This window comes from Meles meles, chromosome 9, assembly GCF_922984935.1.
Source record: "Meles meles chromosome 9, mMelMel3.1 paternal haplotype, whole genome shotgun sequence".
Lineage (NCBI taxonomy): Eukaryota > Metazoa > Chordata > Mammalia > Carnivora > Mustelidae > Meles > Meles meles.
This window is the reverse complement of record NC_060074.1, coordinates 14426214-14447870: the sequence shown is the minus strand read 5'-3', so window position 1 is coordinate 14447870 and position 21657 is coordinate 14426214. Positions and strand designations below refer to the sequence as shown.

The 21657-nt window shown below is 35.1% G+C and overlaps 1 protein-coding gene across 1 annotated transcript in view; it reads right to left on the bottom strand.

The window, feature by feature from the left end:
* The window catches only part of BMPR2 (bone morphogenetic protein receptor type 2), a 210823-nt gene that overhangs the window by 25043 nt on the left and 164123 nt on the right, over positions 1–21657 (bottom strand). Inside the window, exons 6-10 of the mRNA XM_046018542.1 lie at positions 19850–20080; positions 19016–19130; positions 14513–14673; positions 13401–13548; positions 8132–8268 (exon numbers count right to left, since the gene is read on the bottom strand). Coding sequence (XP_045874498.1) covers positions 8132–8268; positions 13401–13548; positions 14513–14673; positions 19016–19130; positions 19850–20080 — 792 coding nt within the window. The remainder of the gene's footprint in view (positions 1–8131; positions 8269–13400; positions 13549–14512; positions 14674–19015; positions 19131–19849; positions 20081–21657) is intronic.

Sequence of the window (21657 nt, the reverse complement as noted above, 5' to 3'; positions counted from 1 at the left end):
GATGGACATCACAGATATATTCAGAACATTCCACCCCAAAGCAACAGAATACACATTCTTCTCTAGTGCACATGGAACATTCTCCAAAACAGATCACATTCTGGGTCACAAATTAGGTCTCAACCGGTACCAAAAGATGGGGATCATTCCCTGCATATTTTCAGACCAAATTCTCTGAAGCTAGAACTCAATCACAAGAGGAAAGTTGGAAAGAACTCAAATACATGGAGGCTAAAGAGCATCCTATTAAAGAATGAAAGGGTCAACCAGGAAATTAAAGAAAATTTTTAAAAAATTCATGGAAACAAATGAAAATGAAAACACAACTGTTCAAAATCTGTGGGACACAGCAAACGTGGTCCTGAGAGGAAAGTATATAGTGATACAAGCCTTTTTGAAGAAAGAAGAAAGGTCTCAAGTACACAACCTAACCCTACACCTAAAGGAGCTGGAGAAAGAACAGCAAAGAAAGCCTAAACCCAGGAGGAGAAGAGAAATAATAAAGATCAGAATAGAAATCAATGAAAATAGAAACCAAAAAAACAGTAGAACAAATCAATGAAACTAGGAGCTGGTTCTTTGAAAGAATTAATAAGATTGATAAACCCCTGGCCAAACTTATCAAAAAGAAAAGAGAAAGACCCAAATAAATAAAATCATGAATGAAAGAGGAGAGATGACAACCAACGCCAAAGAAATACAAACAATTATGAGAACATATTACGAGCAACTATACGCCAGCAAATTTGACGATCTGGAAGAAATGGATGCACTCCTAGATAGGTATAAACCATCAAACTGAACCAGGAAAATAGAAAACCTGAACAGACCCATAACCAGTAAGGAGATTGAAGCAGTCATCAAAAATCTCCCAACAAACAAGAGCCAAGGGCCAGACGGATTCCCAGGGGAATTCTACCAAACAAACACTTAAAGAAGAATTAAAACCATTCTCCTGAAACTGTTCCAGAAAATAGAAATGGAAGGAAAACTGCCAAACTCATTTTATGAGGCCAGCATTACCTTGATCCCAAAACCAAAGAACCCATCAAAAAAGAAAATTACAGACCAATATCCTTGATGAACACAGATGCAAAATTTCTCACCAATATACTAGCCAATAGGATCTAATAGTACATTAAAAGGATTATTCATCATGACCAAGTAGGATTTATTCCAGCACTGCAAGGTTGGTTCAACATCCACAAATCAATCCACATAATACAATACATTAATAAAATAAATAAATAAATAAATAAATAAAATAAAGAACAAGAACCATATGATATTCTCAATAGTTGCTGAAAAAGCATCTGACAAAGTAGAGCATCCTTTTTTTAAAAAAATAATTTATTTATTTGACAGAGATGCACCGAGAGAGGGAACACAAGCAGAGAGAGTGGGAGGGGGAGAAGAAGGCCTCCAACCAAGCAGGGAGCCCAACACGGGGCTCGTTCCCAGGACCCTGGGATCGTGACCTGAGCCAAAGACAGCTGTTTAACAACCGAGCCACCAGTGGCCCCGAGCATCCTTTCTTGATCAAAACTCTTCAGAGTGTAGGGATAGAGGGTACATACCTCAATATCCTCAAAGGCATCTATGAAAAACTGAAAGCGAATATCATTCTCAATGGAGAAAAACTGAGAGCTTTTCCACCAAAGTCAGGAACACAGCAGGGATGTCCATTATCACCACTGCTATTCAGCACAGTACTAGAAGTTCTAGCCTCAGCAATCAGACAACAAAAAGAAATTAAAGGCATCCAAATCAGCAAAGAAGAAGTTAAACTATCACTCTTTGCAGATGATATGATACTTTATGTGGAAAACCCAAGATTCCACTCCAAATCTGCTAGACCTTGTACAGGAATTCAATAAAGTGTTAGGATATAAAATCAATGCACAGAAATCAGTTGCATTTCTACACACCAACAACAAGAGAGAAGAAAGAAATTAAGGAGTTGATCCCATTCATAATTGCACCCAAAACCATAAGATACCTAGGAATAAACCTAACCAAAGAGGCAAAGAATCTATACTCATAGAACTATAAAGTACTAATGAAAGAAACTGAGGAAGACAAAAAGAAATTGAAAAATGTTCCGTACTCATGGATTGGAAGAACAAATATTGTGAAAATATCTTTGCTACCTAAAGCAATCTACACATTTAATGCAATCCCTCTCAAAATACCATCCATCTTTTTTCAAAGAAATGGAAAAATAATCCTAAAATTTATATGGAACCAGACAAAACCTCAAAAGGCGGGAAGAATGTTGAAAAAGAAAGCAAAAGTTGGTGGCATCACAATTCCAGACTTCAAGCTTTACTACAAAGCTGTCATCATCAAGACAGTATGGTAATGGCACAAAAACAGACACATAGATCAATGGAACAGAATAGAGAGCCCAGAAATAGACCTTCAACTCTATGGTCAACTAATCTTCGACAAAGCAGGAAAGAATGCCCAATGGAAAAAAGACAGTCTCTTCAACAAATGGTGTTGGGAAAATTGGACAGCCACATGCAGAAAAATGAAACTGGACCATTTCCTTATACCACACACAAAAACAGACTCCAAATGGATGAAAGACCTTAATGTGAGAAAGGAATCCATAAAAATCATTGAGAAGAACACAGGCAGCAACCTCTTCGACTTCAGCCACAGCAACTTCTTCCTAGAAACATCGCCAAAGGCAAGGGAAGCAAGGGGCAAAAATGAACTACCGGGACTTCATCAAGATCAAAAGCTTTTGCGTAGTAAAGAAGTCAACAAAACCAAAAGACAACTGACAGAATGGGAGAAGATATTTGCAAACGACATACCAGATAAAGGGCTAGTACCCCAAATCTATAAAGAACTTTTCAAACTCAACACCCAAGGAACAAATAATCCAATCAAGAAATGGGCAGAGGACATGAACAGACATTTCTGCAAAGAAGACATCCAGTTGGCCAACAGACACAAGAAAAAGTGCTCCACATCATTCGGCATGAGGGAAATACAAATCAAAACTACAATGAGATACAACCTCACACCAGTTAGAATGGCTAAAATTAACAATTCGGGAAACAACAGATGCTGGTGAGGATGCAGAGAAAGGGGAACCCTCCTATACTGTTGGTGGGAATGCAAGCTAGTGCAACCACTCTGGAAAACAGCATGGAGGTTCCTCAAAAAGTTGAAAATACAGCTACCCTATGACCCAGCAATCACACTACTGGGTATTTACCCTAAAGATACAAATGCAGTGATCCAAAGGGGATCAGAAAGTTTATAGCAGCAATCTTCACAATAGCCAGACTGTGGAAAGTACCTAGATGTCCATCAACAGATGAATGGATAAAGAAGATGTGGTATTTTTGTATACAATAGAAAACTATGCACCCATCAAAAGAAATGACATCTTGCCATTTGCAACAACGTGCATTGAACTAGAGGGTATTATGCTGAGCAAAATAAGTCAATCCGAGAAGATAATTATCATATGATCCCTCTGATATGAGGAATTTGAGAAGCAAAGTGGGGGGTTTGGGGGGTAGGGAAGGAAAAAATGAAACAAGATAGGATCGGGAGGGAGAGAAACCATAAGAGACTCTTAATCTCAGAAAACAAACTGACGGTTGCCAGGGGGAGGGGGGTATGGAGAGAGTGATTGGGTTATGGACATTGGGGAGGGTATGTGTTATGGTGAGTGTTGTGAAGTGTGTAAGCCTGATGATTCACAGACCTGTACCCCTGAGGCAAATAAATACATTATAAGTTAATAAAAAAATTTTTTAAGTAGTTTTTTGTTTTTTGTTTTTTAAGAGTTTTATTTATTTATATGACAGAAAGAGCAAGAGAGCACAAGCAGGGTGAACAGCAGAGAGAGAGGGAGAAGCAGGCTCCCCACTGAGTAGGGACCCCAATGCGGGGCTCGATCCCAGGATCCTGGGACCATGACCCGAGCCAAAGGCAGATGCCTAACCACCTGAGCTACCCAGGCACCCCTAAAAACTAGTTTTTAGACTCATTTATATTTGGAAGATTTTTGAGTTTTGTTATTATAAAAATGCTTTTAATTTTCAATGCGATTATGAGGCAAAAATGTTTTCTTTCAGACACAGATGTATTTCCATCTTTTTCTGCACTATGCATTTACAATGTACCTCTCTAGTGCTGGATTGCTTTTCAGAGAAGCAGTTTTTGTTTTTGTTTTTTAAAAGATTTTATTTATTTATTTGACAAAGGGAGAAAGACCACAAGTAGGCAGAAAGGCAGGCAGAAAGAGAGGGAGAAGAAGGCTCTCCGCTGAGCAGAGAGCCCAATGTGGGGCTCAATCCCAGGACCCTGAGATCATGACCTAAGCTGAAGGCAGAGGCTTAATTAACCCTCTGAGCCACCCAGGTGCCCCCAGAGAAGCAGTTCTATTGACTGCAGCATGTTAGATTTAAATGGATTCACTGGAAGTAAACCAAGTATCACTTTATCCCCTACTTAACAACCTACTCTAAATTGGAAGCAAAAGTTGGCAGGTAAGTATGCATATGATGGTCATCATGTAATGGTAGGGTTGCCAAGAGGTTCTCAAAATAATGAGTCAGATTTTTCTGGTGAAATAAAACAACTAAAGGAAGAAAGTTATTTTGCTAGATAAAATTTTATGAAGAGATTTTTCTTTGAGGGATTCTCTGTGAGGTTAGGATATCTAATGAATTCTGGTGCAGGATTCAGCCTCTCACCTTCAATCCCAGTTCCCATACTAGGGGCTGCAGATTAGAGGCAATCTTGGGCATACATTTTTGGCAATAGGTCTTCAGTTGCCTTGAAGAAGATTTCAATCTCATTTGAAGCAGAAGCCTTCACTGACCAATGGACAAGATGACAAAGATGACCAATGGAGGAAAATATTCAGTCTAAATCTGAACGTAAACGCGTAAATTCTCTGTAGCCTCTCTCTGATATGCCACCACCCCATATAAGTTAGGATCAAGAATGAAAGTATTCTAATTCTATGCACACAGTGAATATACATAATAAAGTGACTTAAACTGTTGAGTGGAATTTTTTTTCATTTTTGTTCTTTAATTATAATCAAGAAAATTATTTGTATAAAGTGTCAAAAATTCTGATTTACACCTTTAGAAATAATTGATAATAATAATTCCTATCACATTCTTAAAACAGTGACAGATTGCTATGGAAGAAGCAAACATTAAGAATTTCTAGAAATTATAAATATGACTGTGAAAAATTAAGATTTTCATGAACAAATAACTAATAGAGTGGTAAAGGTGAAAAATGAATGAGTGATTTGAATGTTAAAGCAGAGTAAGTCTTGAACAATGTACAACAAAGAAACGGAAAATACAAGAAAAAAAATTGATACCTGGAATGTCAGGTGGACCAATATTTGTCTATGGGAATTTCAGAAGGAAGAAATGGAAGAGAAGAAATAATTTTGTAAATAATAAAGAAAAATTCCCCTGAACTGAAGAAATATCTGAGTTTTCAAACTGAAAACCCGTCTAGTGCAAAACAAAATGTGTGAAAAGATCCACGCCTCCATATATCCAGGTAAACTGTGATAATTCCAAAGAAACAGGCTTAAAAGCTCATAAAGACAAGAAAACAAGGGGGTAAACAAAAAGACAAAAAGTAATGGAATGAGACTGGTTGCCTCTGGAATTCTTTTTTTTTTTTTTTTAAGATTTTATTTATTTATTTGACAGAGAGAGATCACAAGTAGGCAGAGAGGCAGGCAGAGAGAGAGAGAGGGAAGCAGGCTCCCCACTGAGCAGAGAGCCCGATGCGGGACTCTATCCCAGGACCCTGAGATCATGACCTGAGCCGAAGGCAGCGGCTTAACCCACTGAGCCACCCAGGCGCCCTGCCTCTGGAATTCTTAACATGTCTGAATGCTTGAGGACAATGGAGTAGTGATTTCAAAGGAACCACTATGAGGAAAATGTGATTTTGATCTTGAAACCATTACTTAGCCAAATTATTACTCAAATGTGAGGGCAAGATACAAACATTTTGAAGGTTCAAGGATTCGTAATCTCATGCACAAACTAACAGACATCATTTAAAGAGGAACTTCAACAAAGAATGATTTACAAGAAAAAGAATGAGATTTTCAAAGAATGTTGCTTCTTAATAGAATCTATAAAGAAAGAAAGAACAAAGTGACAAAAAAAATCAGAGACTCCAGTGGATGGTGACTTTTGAAACATTTTTCCTCAAGCAGCAGAGGCTTATAGTAACTAACACAGGATTTTCACTTCCTTCTCTATGAGTCCAAGTACAATACTATATTATGCAATGGATGTTTACACAATCATAATTCTACGATTTCTGATGCTTTTATTTTAAATTTTAGATCTATTTTGGACAAAACATAAATTATGTAATAATAGCTCAAATATTACAAACCTAGGAGAGAGTAAATGAGAGATAGTAAGAAATAACGATATAGTGTTTACAGTTATAACAGTAACCTCCAGCAGAAAAAAATAGGAACAAAAACCAAAACCTCACAACACTGTTAATAGGAGTTTCTTTTGAAGACTGGTGGTAGGGTTCTGTAGTTTTTTTCCTTTTCCTTTTTTACGCCCTTCCACTTGATTTGATTTGATTTACCACGTACAGGCATACCTTCATAATTTTTTAAAAAATCTCTTTTTAAAGAATTTATTTGACACAGAGAGAGATCGATCACAAGTAGGCAGAGAGACAGACGGGTCTGTCTCTCAGCAGGTCCCCTGCTGAGCAGAGAGCCCAACGCGGGGCTCAATCCCAGGATCCCTGAGATCATGACCTGAGCTGTTAACCCACTGAGCCACCCACGTGCCCCATAACTTCATGATTCTTTAAAAAATGTTTAAAATAAGAAATACAGGGTATTCCATCAATGAGGGATAATTCAATAATTACGACATCATATAATGGAATACTGACCAAATGGAGAAAGAGATACATCTATAGGTACTGACACGAGAAACTGCCCAGGAGTAAAAAAATAAGCTGCAGAAATGATAGTGGATAATGAAATGATGCTATTTATGGTAAAATTATATGACAGAAAGAGAAAGAGGGTATGTGTATGTATGTGGACATATAAATGTTTGTAAGATGTTTACAGTGTTGTAGCAACAATTTACCAAAATGACAGGAGCTTTTGAAGATATTTTAGTGTTTTGGACTGAATTTGTTTTTTTAAAGATTTTATTTTTTTTAATTTTTTTTTAAGGATTTTATTTATTTATTTGACATAGAGAGATCACAAGTAGGCAGAGAGGCAGGCAGAGAGAGAGAGAGAGAGAAGCAGGCTCCCTGCCAAGCAGAGAGCCCGATGCGGGACTCGATCCCAGGACCCCGAGATCATGACCTGAGCCGAAGGCAGTGGCTTAACCCACTGAGCCATCCAGGCGCCCTTAAAGATTTTATTTTTTTAAGATTTTATTTATTTATCTGACAGAGAGCAAAAGTAGGCAGAGCAGCAGGCAGAGGGGGATAGAGAAGCTCTCTCAGCAGGGAGCCCAATGCAGGGCTCACTCCCAGAACCCTGGGCGCAGACACTTAATTGACTGAGCCACCCAGGTATCCCTAAAGATTTTATTTTTAAGAAAGCTCTATACAAAGTGATACAAAGTGCGAGGCTTGAACTTCCAATCCCAAGATCAAGAGCTGCATGATCCACCAAAGCCAGCCAGGTGCCCCTAGACTGTGTTTTTAGAAAGTAGAATTTATAAGCACACTTTGGTTTCTTTTTGAGGTAGTTTAAATTTCTATGAGCCACTGCATATACACATCTGCACTAATTACCATTTTTGGTACCACTCTCAAGAGAATAAGATGGAATTTCAATAATGTTTAAAATATTAACATGTTAATTATTCCAGCTGTTACTCAATCTGGCAACCTTCAGACACAAGTTAGTCTCACTAGTGTTTTATATTTGGAAAAACCTGAAACTGAACCAAAAAAGAGGACTTTTTTATATTGAAAAATCTGAAAATGTGTAACATCATAGAAGTCAAGTAAGTTGGATTTCTGGCATTAGACAGCTCTAAACAACATCTGCTTTAAACAACATTAAAACATATTCAGTCATAAATCCTCTTTTTAATAATTTAGTTTTTCTTACCAGGCTATTTTCTTTCCAAGCTTCTGGGAACTTGGGTCTCTGTTTTTCCCTAGATACCAGAACCTGCATATCTTCAAAAGTGGGATGGTTTCCAACTTCTGTCTGAAAAGCCATCTGGTATTCTGGTACAGATTCACCTGTGTATTTTTTTTAAAAGAAGGTTAGAGTAAAATTTCCAACTATGTTAAAATGATGGAATAACAGCAGAATTTCTAATACCAAGTAAGCAGAGAAATTAATTATGTCATAATCTTTTTTTTTTTTAACCTTTTAGGGCATACTTGAAAATCCAAAAGAGATCCTGTTGTGGGTTTAATACATTATTAATAAATGCTTTACTTAGAATAGTCTTCAGTAAGTTAAATGTCTGTTGGCAAATCAATTGGTAGTTTCAACAGTGGACATAGCTATTTTTAAATGGTTTCTAATATTATTAAATTGGGGGGTATTATATACATAAGGTTTACTTAATACTTGAAAATGCTGAATTCTTATCCCATATAGGGATCAAGGGTGGTGAATATGAGGAAAAAGTCCAAGATCTAGTACAACACACGTCTGTATAACCAAATAAAAGCATATAGGATGTATAGTCATCCTGTCTTAATATGTCACCAGCTCTATTATAGTCCAGCCAGATTGTATCAAATGTCACAAAAATTTTTATGATAATGACCATAATAGAAAAATCAACATACTGTTTTTTTTTTAAATCCTCTTAAGAAACAGTATCTAGATCAAGGATTTTTAAGTATCATTAACTATTCTACCACTGTTTAATAACCCTATTTATCACCAAATAAGCACAATTAGCTGCTTATGATGAAAAGCTCATGATTTTTGCAAAATGTTATCAAATTAAACTTAATAAACATATTGAGCATACAGAAGATCTCTGCGACCAACAGTCAGAAAACCAATGGTCTAGTCAAAATCTTGATAAACAACGCAGGAGAGAGATTTTTCCTGTCTCCTGGCACCAGTACCCACCCCATTAAAATGACAAGATAAATTAGAAGGAAGAATACCAGAATGTAGGATAAGGCACTTAAGCTCTAATCCTGGCTTCATCTTTCTCCAGGAAAAGTCATTTATTTTATTTATTTATTTTGAGAGAGAGACAGACAGATAGACTGACAGACAATCAAGCAAGCTCCACACTCAGTGTAGAGCCCAACACGGGGCTTGATATCATAACCCTGAGATCATGACCTGAGTCAAAATCAAGAGTCAAATGCTTAACTGACTGAGCCACTGAGGAAACCCCGTTTTAATTTTCCTGTCAGCAAAATGGCAATGGCTGTCTTCCTTATCTCACTCACATGGAAATAATATAAAAGTTATAATGACCCAGATAGAAAGTACTTTATAAACATGCTTTCAATTTGGATATTCAAAACAACATGTAAACAACTGCCCTCCTCCAATATTAAGAAAGATTATATTACAAAGGTTAATTCTATAATTTATGCAGTACAACCCCCAAATTTTGGAATATTACACTATCTATACAAGTGATATTTTCACATACTCTAAACATTTAAGCAGATACTTATTGCCATCAATACTGAACTTGAAAGACAAAACTGAAAGATTCAATCCTGCTAGTGTATCACTTTCATTCATGAAACCTCATTTGATAAAACCTCAACCCATAATATCTGTGAACACTAAGATATTTACTAGTATATCTTATCTGTCTTTCTGAGACATAAACACAACACATATAGATATCTTCTAAGTACTATTTCTTATTTTTTCCAAAATGCTGGTTCAGAATAATTAAAAATACACAATTTTACTTATTTGTTTTAATCAGGTCTAAAACAAAATTAGAAAACCGGCTATATAAAACTGATGAACAATCTTACTTTGTAAATGAAGTGACATTAAGAACTGTCAATTTTCTAATAAATTTTCATGGCTCTAAATCTAATTGTTTAATAGATACTTATTTAGAGCTAACTTAGTATTAGGCACTAGAGATACAAAGAAATGAATGTCAGTGACATCATCATCATCATGAATTCTGTTAAGTCTTACTGGATTTCCTTAAAACTTTATAATCACTGGATTCTCAAGGGAAGTTTTATAATCCCATTTTCTTTCAAACTGTCCAAAACAGATCAAATGTCTAAGAATATCAGATATTATTCTTCTCACCTCATTTGCTATTTATTAATTATGTCTTTAAGCAGTTAGGAACTTTCTAGTTCCCTTCTTAAATTATGCTTGTTCTCTTTTTTCTTTTTATTTCCTCTTGCTTTCCTATTTTCTTTCTCCTTTGTATAAATATTGCAGTATTTCACTCCTTTTTTGTAATACAGACACCTAATTCCTTTATTTTGCAAATATTTTACAGAGAGTCAGTCGACGTAACATAATGTTTACATTTAATAATACAGCTTATACTGCATTTGGAGGTATACCATAAAAGTTTAAAAAAATGTTTTCCAAGAATTGTATCATTATAACATGCTATTCTATGCAGATTAATATGTTTTTGGGATCCTTTTTATTCAACTCCCTCCCATTTCATTGTTAAAATTTTTAAGAGTACCCTAAATCTTCTTCCTGTGCTGTCTTAATACTTTTCCTTCCCATACTCTATAACATTTCTGTCTTCTCTATTCCACAGAATCTCCTCTAAGAATACTAATGACATCCTCCGATTCAAATTCAAAGATCATTCCTCAGTTCTACTTCCTTTTGACTTCATATTACATCTACTGCTATCAATATGGGTTCTTAACATTTTCTAACATTGACTTCCAAGATACTATTTCTTAGTTTTCTCACTATTTTTCTGACCAATGGTCTTCTTAACCAACCTACTGGTACAGGGAGGTCCCCTAATATGCAGTCTTCATTGCTCAATTTTTTTGCGTTCTTAATTTGTTCTCTTAGGAAAGAACATTCACTCATAAGTTCCCATTTACCATCTGTATATAGATAATTTCCAAAACACTTTAAATTCTCTCAAATCCTAATTTAAAAAAATTCTTTAAAAATTTTTTCTTCAGTTGTCCCATCAATACCGCATCCAAAAGTCTCCATAACTAACTCAACTTTCCAATGTAAACCACTATTTTTTCCTAAGTTCCTGGCTGCCACCCTATTTCTTTGATCTCTGAGTATTTCCCAATTCCTTAGATTTTCTTCTAATAGCTAAACAGAATGACAGATTTCTCCTCTACATTTTCTTACACATGCCTTTTCTTGTCAATTTCCATATCCAAGATTATAGGATCTCTTACAGCAACTCTCGTTTTCTTTTCCTTTATTTTTATTTTCATATTTACCATTTTAACAATTTTTAAGCATATAGTTAGTCCCCTGGCAACAAGTACATTAATAACGTTGTGCAACCATTGCTACTACCCACCTCTAGAATGTTTTCCATCTTCCCAAACAGAAACTATGTATCCATTAAACAGTAACGCCTTCTTTTCCCTGTTTTTAACTATTGTTTTTTTAGTAATCTCCACCCCCAAAATGGGGCTCAAACTCTTGGCCGCAACCCAGAGATCAGTCAGGTGCCTGTCTTTTCCCTTTTTAAATTGCCTTTAATTCTATTTCAATTCATCCTACATGTTACTAAAATAATCTGCAAATAAGATTGAATTGCCTTTCCCTTTTCTTTTTTCTTCTTTTTTAAAGATTTATTTAAGAGAGAGAGAGAGAGCATGAGCATAGGGGAGAGGCAGAGAATCTTCAAGTATACTCCATGCTGAGCATGGAGCCCCATGTGGGGCTCAATCTCAGGACTCTGAGATCACGACCTGAGACAAAACTAAGAATTGGATGCTTAACCAACTGCGCCACCAAGGCACGCTGCCTTTCCCTTTTCAAACACTTGATATTGCTCTTTATTATTTATCAGACCAAAAGCAATAGTTATTCTCTGACTGCAGTAGTTGTCCAAAAACTATTGTTGATCGCAATATACTAATGCTGGTATAAGAATCATTTTAGTCAGACATGCTTCTGAAAAACAAAATATTCTGGATTAGGATGTATTAAAAAAAAATCTGTGGCCAAATTCCAATAATAGAAATAAAAAGTTTCAAAAGTTCCAAAAATATTGTGTGATACTACTGCAGTTTTGCTATGTCCAGAAAAATACTCCAATTGAGTACTCCGTACTTCCAATTAAAGAGGGGAAATGCTTCTAAATAATAACTGATGGACCTTTAAGTAATCTAAATAATTATTAACTTATTTTATTTTTAGAATTATAAACTATTAAATGCTTAAAGTTTTAAAGCCAAAAAATTCAACCCTACCACTAATCCTTGTTTTTATTCAATAGTTCCATTTCATAATTTGTCTAATGCTGATTCAATTGACTGTTCTCCATTTCCTGTGCTTTTAATAATGTTATTCCTGTAAGATAGAAGCTATATATATCAAATCATTTTGTATATCATCTAGAAGAATGCAATGCATATATTGATAGTTAAAGTTTTTATAGGACAATAAGGACAGTAATATAATTCTAACAAAAAGAGAAAAACTATAAAATCATTTGGCTAATTCAAATAAGCCTCAAACAAGCATTCATATTATATGAGTGTTCTTTCATTAAAAGAAAGGAAGGAAAGCACAAAGTCAAGAATGGAGAATGAAGGGCGCCTGGATGGCTCAGTGGGTTAAGCCTCTGCCTTTGGCTCAGGTAGTCTCAGGTTCCTGGGATCAAGCCCCAGGATCAAGTCCCAGGATCGAGTCCCGCATTGGGCTCTCTGCTCAACAGGGAGCCTACCTCCCCCCTCTCTCTCTGCTTGTCTCTCTGCCTACTTGTGATCTCTGTCAAATAAATAAAATCTTAACAACAATAACAAAAAAGAATGGAGAATGAAAAAAATAAAGGAAAAAGAAAGAAAAAAGTGTTTCAATGGTTAATTCATTGTTTCTAATTTTTTACTTGGGTCAAATGAGGAAACATTCAAAGTGTAGCTTATCAAATGCTCAGAGGGTGGATAAGGACAACTATGACTGTTAAAGCAATCAGAGACCAAACTAAACACAGATAAGCTATTATGAGCAATTAATTAAACTGCACTCAGATGCAAAACTTGAAATCCTTTTAAAAAATTTTCCTGATTGACAACCGTCTGCTAATGATGTTTCTAAACACTAGATGGCAATGAACTAAAGGTTTAAATGAAAGTAAAAGCAAAAATGTTGACTTATTTAATATAGGTAGAAAAAGAAGATATAACTGCTTCACTTTAAAACATATATCAATTTTTGATAGCAATTCTCCTACCTGGGAAAAGGTCTGTACATCTCATAAATATCTCCCAATAAATGAGTCCAAGTGCATACATGTCTACTTGTTTCAAAGCTGATTCACAGTCCCTCAGGTTCACAGCTCCTTCTAGGACTTCTGGTGCCATATATCTGATTGTGCCAACCTGTTAAATTACAGTGATATTTTTCAGGACAGAATGTAGCATATTCTGAAAGCCATACATTAGATCAAAAGTTATACATAAATTTCATGTCAATGATATGTTATTTGACCCTAAACATGTCACTGAAACCTTCTATACCAAATTTTTTACCTATAAAATGCCCTTCTTGAATAATTAAACTATGGTAACTCCATCCTACTTAATACTATTCATCAATCAAGAAGAATGCACTACACCATCCTATGTATGTCGATGTAGAAACATTTCTAAGACACAATGAGAAAAGTATACAACAACATGTACCATTTAATATTTAAAAAAATTTTTTAAATGTTAAAGATTTTATTTATTTATTTAAGGAGAGAGCACAAAAACAGGGGGAGAGGTAGAGGGAGAGGAAGAGAGAGAATTTTAAGCAGACTCCATGCTGACCACAGAGCCCGAGGCAGGGATCAATCTCACCATCTAAAGATCATGACCTGAGTTGAAATCAAGAGTCAGACCTTCAACCAACTGAGCTACTGAGGCACCCCTAAAAATTGTTTTAAGTTAAAAAAAATCTATTATCTATATATTTATTTATATATAAATATATAAAATATATATATTAACATAGTCATATGTATGTGAATGCAGAGAAAAAGGTTAGGAAGGATGTGTTCCACATTTTAATAGTGATTATCAGAAGGTGACTGGTCTATCTCAAACTGGCAATGTTACTCTTCCTTCAAAAGTCAGTTCCTAAACACTTCCTCCGAATGACTGTCAAACATGAGTTGGAATGGCAGTGATTTCCATAAACAACTGATAAACTTCATATAATGTCTTTTATATTTTTTAATTTTATAATTCTTAATATGCTGAATTGGTAGCATATAAGGGTAACTGTCCTGTCTTGATTTTTTTAATGCCATTCATTATGTTCCCAATGTATGTCCAAGTTATACCTTTTGTATATACTCACCTCACTTATGGCTGCATTATCTTCTTCCCCTGGGCGTACCAGTCTATTTCCAGTCAGCTTCATGGATAATCCAAAGTCACTAATAACACAGGTTCCATCATTTTTCACCAGGACATTTCTGCTGTTTAAATCTCGATGGGAAATTGCAGGTTTATAATGATCTGTTTAGATAATTTCAAATATTTACTTATGCTTAAATAGCACTCTTGGACATAAAGTAAGCATGCATATAATAGGGACTACACAAATATAGATGATTGTATTATTTTTCTGAACATTAATTTTCTAATAACAAAAAAGGAAACAAGAAAGCAAAGTTTCAACTCACAATCATTACTATTTTCACTATATTTTGCAACATAAACTACTGTTGCATGTATAATTAATTAAGCTTTAAATCTTTAGCTGCAAGCTAATAGCCAACATGCTATTGCTTCTTATTTTAACACACACTTGTTCTTTTTCTCCTCATTTCTAGGGTAATAAAAGGAGGCAACAGAGAAAGAAATATTTAATATAAAAAATTTTAAAAGTCAGCTTGTTTAAAATAAGTTATCAGTGAAAAACTGAGATGGCTCCAAAATTTGTAAACGTATGTGTACTATTCTCTTATGGCTTAACAGATCAAACCTGTGACGGAACATGCCAGTTCTGTCCTCAGGTTGAGCTCTGTCTCTAAGCCCACTTCAGTTCTTCAAATCAAACTAGGAATAGTTTTACGATGGACCTGGAGAATGAGGAGAGGAGCTGCTATCTCTCAGCAAGATGTGAAAACCTATTTTCTTATTTTACAGAGAAACAAAGCACTATTATATTCATTCTATTATCACTAGACAATATGCTCCATGAAGGCAAAAACAGAATATGTTTTACCTGAATTTAAAAGGGTTGGCACACATGTATCTAACCTAAGGTGCCTCATGAAAAACATAATGTATTTTTCCCTCTCTATAAGGAAACCTTATATAAATATTATTCAGCAAAACTATAGTTTTTGAATTAAAAAAAATTCTATACCACAATTTCTTAAACTTAAAAGAACTCTCTAGGTATAAAAAGAAATAGAGCAATCAGGACAAAGTCAGTGATAAGTTTACTGAGTATTTATATTTAGGTACAAATAGGCTCACATTTAGTCATTACTCTCATTAATGAAAATCAGATTGCAATTTCACCAGCAGTGAAACTAAAAAGAGGGTAATGATTCCTTTGAAATATATTTTTTAAAAAAAGAGCACACAGCACAACTGGAGGAAAAAATAGTAGTTACCATGGATCTAAAAAATGGTAGTTATCATTGATCTTTCCTGCTCATTTTCTCCCCTTTCAGTTCATGGTCCAGCTTTCTAAAGTTTGTACGAACATGATTTGTTCAACCCCTAGAAGAGCTGCATTTCTTATTCTGCATAAAACCATAATATTAGTATATATGGTATAATCTCGAGGTGATATTTTTTAAGAAATTTATAGAGATATAAAAATGTTTCTATATTTGGAAAATATTTGTTGTATACTAACCCCAAATCAATACTTAAACTAAAAGATCTCATACTTAGGGAAACCAGGCAAATAATGGGGAGAATGGGCAATGAACAAATCAGTGAGACAGCCAGAGAGGAAAACAGGGTAGTACTTTTTTTTATGTAATGAGAAAAAAAAGGAAAAAAGAAATGGAGAAGGGGAACAAAAGAGGTAAGAGAGAGAGAAGAAAAGGAAGAGAGGAAACAAGATTAGGATTTATCACCAATTCAAGAGTTAGAACTATAGACTGCCCTTTAAGAGACTTTTCCCCTTGAAGTTCTCCTCGGTATACCTTTTAATCCTTTTTATTTAGGGGCAGGGGATGAAGAGAAAAGAGCAAAATATACAGTGATTTTGCTCTGGGCACCAGCACTGTGATAGGCAAATATCTCAAAGAAAAGCAGGACATAATATTTCAATTGTGTTAAAAAATAAAACCTTAATAAAAAAGTCTCTGTGGATATTTATACACACATGCACACACACCCAAACACACACACACAGAAAGGACCTGAAAGGATGTACTAGTTAATAGTACTTTTCTGTTTAGAGTTGAGTGATCTATGAGCTATATGGTCTTTGTTAGATATTTCTGGGGAGAGTACAGTTACAAGTTTCATAGACATTCTAAAGAAAAAATTCATAAGAAAGACAATTACAAATAAATAAACAGGTTCAACTCCTCCTTATTTGTTCTGAAGCAAAAAAGAGCTGAATAAATAATAATAGTATTATTCCTTACTATAAAATTTCTATGCCAAATAGCAAAGTTACATCTGAAGATACTGGGAAAAACAGCATTCTCTGGAAAAAGGGTGAAATAACACTTTAAATGTTTTGAAATAATATAGCATATTTCCAATATTTTAAAAATCAGGGGTGCCTGTGTGCCTCAGTCATTAAGTGTCTGCCTTCAGCTTGGATCATGAACCCGGGGTCCTGGGATTGAGGCCCACATTGGGCTCCTGCTCAGCGGGAAGTCTGCTTTCCCTGTCCACCCTCTCCCCACTCATATTCCTGCTCTCTCCGTCTATTTCAAATAAATAAATAAAATCATAAAAAAATCAAATAGGTACTAATATTTTCTGCAATAGCATATATTTTATATAAATATATATATATATACATACACACATACACACATACACACATACACACATGCACACAGTTTAAAAAAAAGGTTAACTTGTTTAAAAGATAATATTAGGTAATATTTGAGAGCAACATCTATATTAAATAAAACTCTTATTTGATGGCAATCATTCTTTTCAGCCAATGTTTGACTTGAAACCTTGCTGAATCATGCAAGTCTTAAAAAGGAGGACTAGTGTGGTATTTTAAATTCTGTGCTAAGCCAGCTCTTTAAATGAATTACAATAATATTTAAGAGTAAGGAAACACAGTCCAAATGGTTAATGTGCTAAGGCACTAGAATAAGTGCATCAAATTGCTGACATAGGCAATAACATTGGTCAATTCTTTATTCAGGAAAAGCAAGATGTCAGGATAAATGAAGTGATAAATTATTCAGGAGAAATTATTTATATATGAAGCAGCAGCTAGAAAAGATGATCCATGCTATTACAGAATGGAACAAAGATCAAAGAAATTGATATATTAACGATTCTCTTATCTACAGAGGTCAGAGAAACTAGAAAAGCAATATTCTGGGCTGTACTATGACAACAAAATCCCATAAGGGATGAAAGCTTGAGAAAGCACAAAGATTTAGTTTTGAAGCAAGCTTATGATGGGAGGTGTATTTTGAAACAAAGTATGAGAGTAAGTGAATTAAAGAGATACTTTGAACAACTAGCAAAAATGCACACAGATGCTAAAGAAAACTGTAGTTATGGCAAAGAATACAACCATACAGTTATGAAATCCCCACCATGCATTTTCTTCTTTCTACTCGGTACCGGAATCTAATATTATTTGAGATACCAACACACCCAGCTTAAAAACAACAACAATAACAGTAACAACTGTATTTTCAGCATCTCTTGAAGATAAATGCAGTAGTTAAGTGTGAATTAAGTTCTGGAAAATAAAACATAAGTATAAGAGTAGGACTTCTGGAGGCAGAAGGGTACAATTCCTTCTACCCTCCCTTTCTTTCTCCTACTAATTAGCGGATATATAGCATGATGGACAATGAGGTGACCTTGGAAACGTCAGCCATATATAGTGATGGAGGAGATAATAATAAGGCTCCAATAATACTATGGTGCTACCAAGCCAATCTTAGACCACCTCTCCCTAAATTTACATGAGAAAAAAATTTTTCTTACATGAGAAAAAAATTTTTCATTCTTTTCATTTCATTTTTCATTCTTATTAAAGTCTGTTATTTTCCCCCCTGACAGATTTGACCAAACCTAATTCTAGCTAAGAGAAACATTGAATTATAACTAATTATAATTATATATTTATATATATTATATATATACTTATATAGAATAATATATATAAATATATAATTATAATTATAACACTGAATTATATACTCAAGACCAACCAACCATAGAATAAAGTCCATATGATGTTAAAAGTAAAGAATTGGCAATGCACTGTATAAATAAGGAAATAAATGCAAGGAAATGTAGTACAGCCTAGCTAAGAGGTTTTTAAGCTAAGAGGTTTTTAACCTAAGTGCATGATGATTTTAAAGGGTCTGTGAACCATTAGAATCAAAAGAGCATTCTTAAAAGTATAACATACATATATCTTTTCTAAGAAGGTGTTCAGAGCTTTAATAAAAATCTCAATGAGATCCATGAACTCTCTAGAGTCTTTAAGTTCTTTTTCTTATTCTTATTACATTTCAAATCCATTTCATCATGCCAGATCTTTCAAACAGCTGTTTAATAATAAATCTGCTATTAAATAAAATATATTCTTAGTCTGAAGATACAAATAAAATTTCCCTTTGTGAATTTTGACCCCATATGGGTGTCATTCGTCTTCTATTCATTGTCTTACCTCCTCGTGGCAATTCTGTATGAAGATAAGCCAGTCCCCTAGTCACAGAATGAGCCAGACGGCAAGAGCTGACCCAATCACTTGTATGGAGACTCAAATACTTGCATAGAGATCCCTATATAAAGGGAAAAATACACACATACAAAAAAAAAATGGAATTAATTTACCTGTACAGGACAAGATAAATAAGCAACAGTCTTATAAAATTTTTAAGTAGGTTAGGATTCCATGAAGATCTCATGAACTATGACATTTCAATATCTCAAAAGAGACATTTCCATGAGTAGAGAGGGGAGGAGAGAATGAAAGGATAATTTAAACATTATTAATTTTTATTTCTCCAATATTAAAAAGTATAAAAGATTATTTCACATTAAATGCTCCTTTACCACATTAAGATAGAAAAAAGTTTTTTAGACTCTTTCTTCATAATGTATCTTTTACCAGTACAAATACAAATTATATTTTTTTGTTTTACAAGTATAAAACAGAAAGCTTTCACAAATATATATGTGTCAGTGTTACTCAAGGTGCTCTTCTACAAACTATTTATAACCAGACAGGGATAAGGAGCTTGTACCAGAATAAATGTCAATCAAAAAACACTGTTTCCTTCATCAAGAAAGTCTTGCTGAGAGGGAGAAAGAGACAGAGACAGATGAATTAAACAGTTAACCAGTGACTTAGTTGATTCACATTCTGATGTGAGATCCTTATCTCACTGCAGACCATTAATAACCAGTTGCAAACCACCAGTGCTTTACAGAACAGTAGTCCTGAAAATTTGATTGACAGCTAATATAAATGTCACTTTAATTTTTATAAAGAACTTACATTGGGATAATACTCCATCACAAGCAAATACTCCATGCGTCCATCTGTAGTAACTCTCTCATCTCCAACTATAAAGCGAGCAATGTTGTCATGTTCCATCAAAGGCACTCTGTAAATGTTCTTCTCATTGATAAAATTCTGACGGTTTGCGAAGGAAAACACTTTTACGGCAACTGGACGCTCATCTAAAGAACCTTTATAAACGGCTCCATATCGACCCCGGCCAATCAGCTATAAATTTGTTTTGAAGAAAGCAAGATATTAATTCATATCACAACTGAAAAATCAAATTTTCTAGAAAAGTATAAATCTAAATGTAGACTATAGCTCTCTACTACTTATAGTTTAAATTACTTCAATGTCAAGAAACCAATAAACCCCATATATCGTATGGCTCAGGAAGGTCCTACCATACCCAGCCCTCCCACAGATAACAACTACAAACTCTGAACAAAGTTTCATTTAAAATTTTTTAAAATTTATTTATTTATTAGAGAGAGAGAGAGAGAGAGAGAATGGGAGCACGAGTGGAGAGAGGGGCAGAGGGAATGGGACCAGCAGACTTCCTGAGCAGGGAGCCCAACATGGGGCTCAACCTCAGGACCCCGGGATCATGACCTGAGCAAAAGGCAGACACTTAACCCACTGAGCCACACAGGAGCCCCTGAACAAAATTTTAAAAAGAAATCCGAAAGTGCTAGAGAATGAACCTAAACGAAGTAGATTCTGGGAGTCAACACTTAGAAAGGAATGCCTAGGGTGAACTACCCATTTTTATAGCTCTTAGTCTGAGAGCAGGCTGAAAGAACACTCTGCAGTGGAGCTAGAACTGTAATAGAAAATCCGTAATCATTCTGGCCCTAGGAATCAGAGGACAGAATGAAGGGCAACCACAGATTCTGGAAAGTGAACGGAGAATCCCACAAAAGAGAGTGAGAGAGGGGGAAACCCAGCGAATATACGAGACCAATTCCAGCTAAAGATAAAATAATTGCGCTGAGATTTTGAGCTTTTGCCTAAGAGATGAGTTTGCAGCATATCCAACCAAGTTAACTGCCTATTAAAACAAACAGTGGAAACAAACACACTTTAGAAAAACCTAACAGGGGGCACCTGAGTGGCTCAGCTGGTTAAGTGTCTGCTTTCAGCTCAGGTCATGATCCCAGGGTCCTGAGATTGAGCCCCATGTCTGGTCTGCTGCTCAGCAGGGAAGTCTGCTTCTCTCCCTGTTCATGCTCTCCCTCTCACTGATTCTCTCTCTCTCTCTCTCTTTTAAGATTTTATTTATTTATTAGAGAGATGGAGAGAGAACACAAGTAGGCAGAGCAGCAGGGAGAGGGAGAGGGAGAGGGAAAAGCAGGCTCTCTGCTGAGCAGGGACCCAGATGCAGGGCTCAATCCCAGGACCCTGGGTTCATGACTTGCGCCAAAGACAGCCACTTAACCAACTGAGCCATCCAGATGACCCCCATTTCAAATAAATAAATAAAATCTTAAAGAAAAAAAGAAAGAAAGAAAAGCCTAACAGAACACAGGGTATCCACAATATAACATTCTTAATATCCAGGACACAATAAAAAAAATAAAATCAGCAAAATGCAACCCATATGCATCTTCATTTTTGGCTTCTGGATATTTCTTTCACTTTACTGAAACAGGTTAAGAATTTACTATCATTTATTTAAGGATTTTCATTATATTTCATTCACTATTTCTAGGTTAAAATTATAACAGACAGATAAAATGCCCTTTAGAACATTGTATCAATTTATAGTTAAATCAGCAATGTTTGGGAGTGTTTTACTCAGC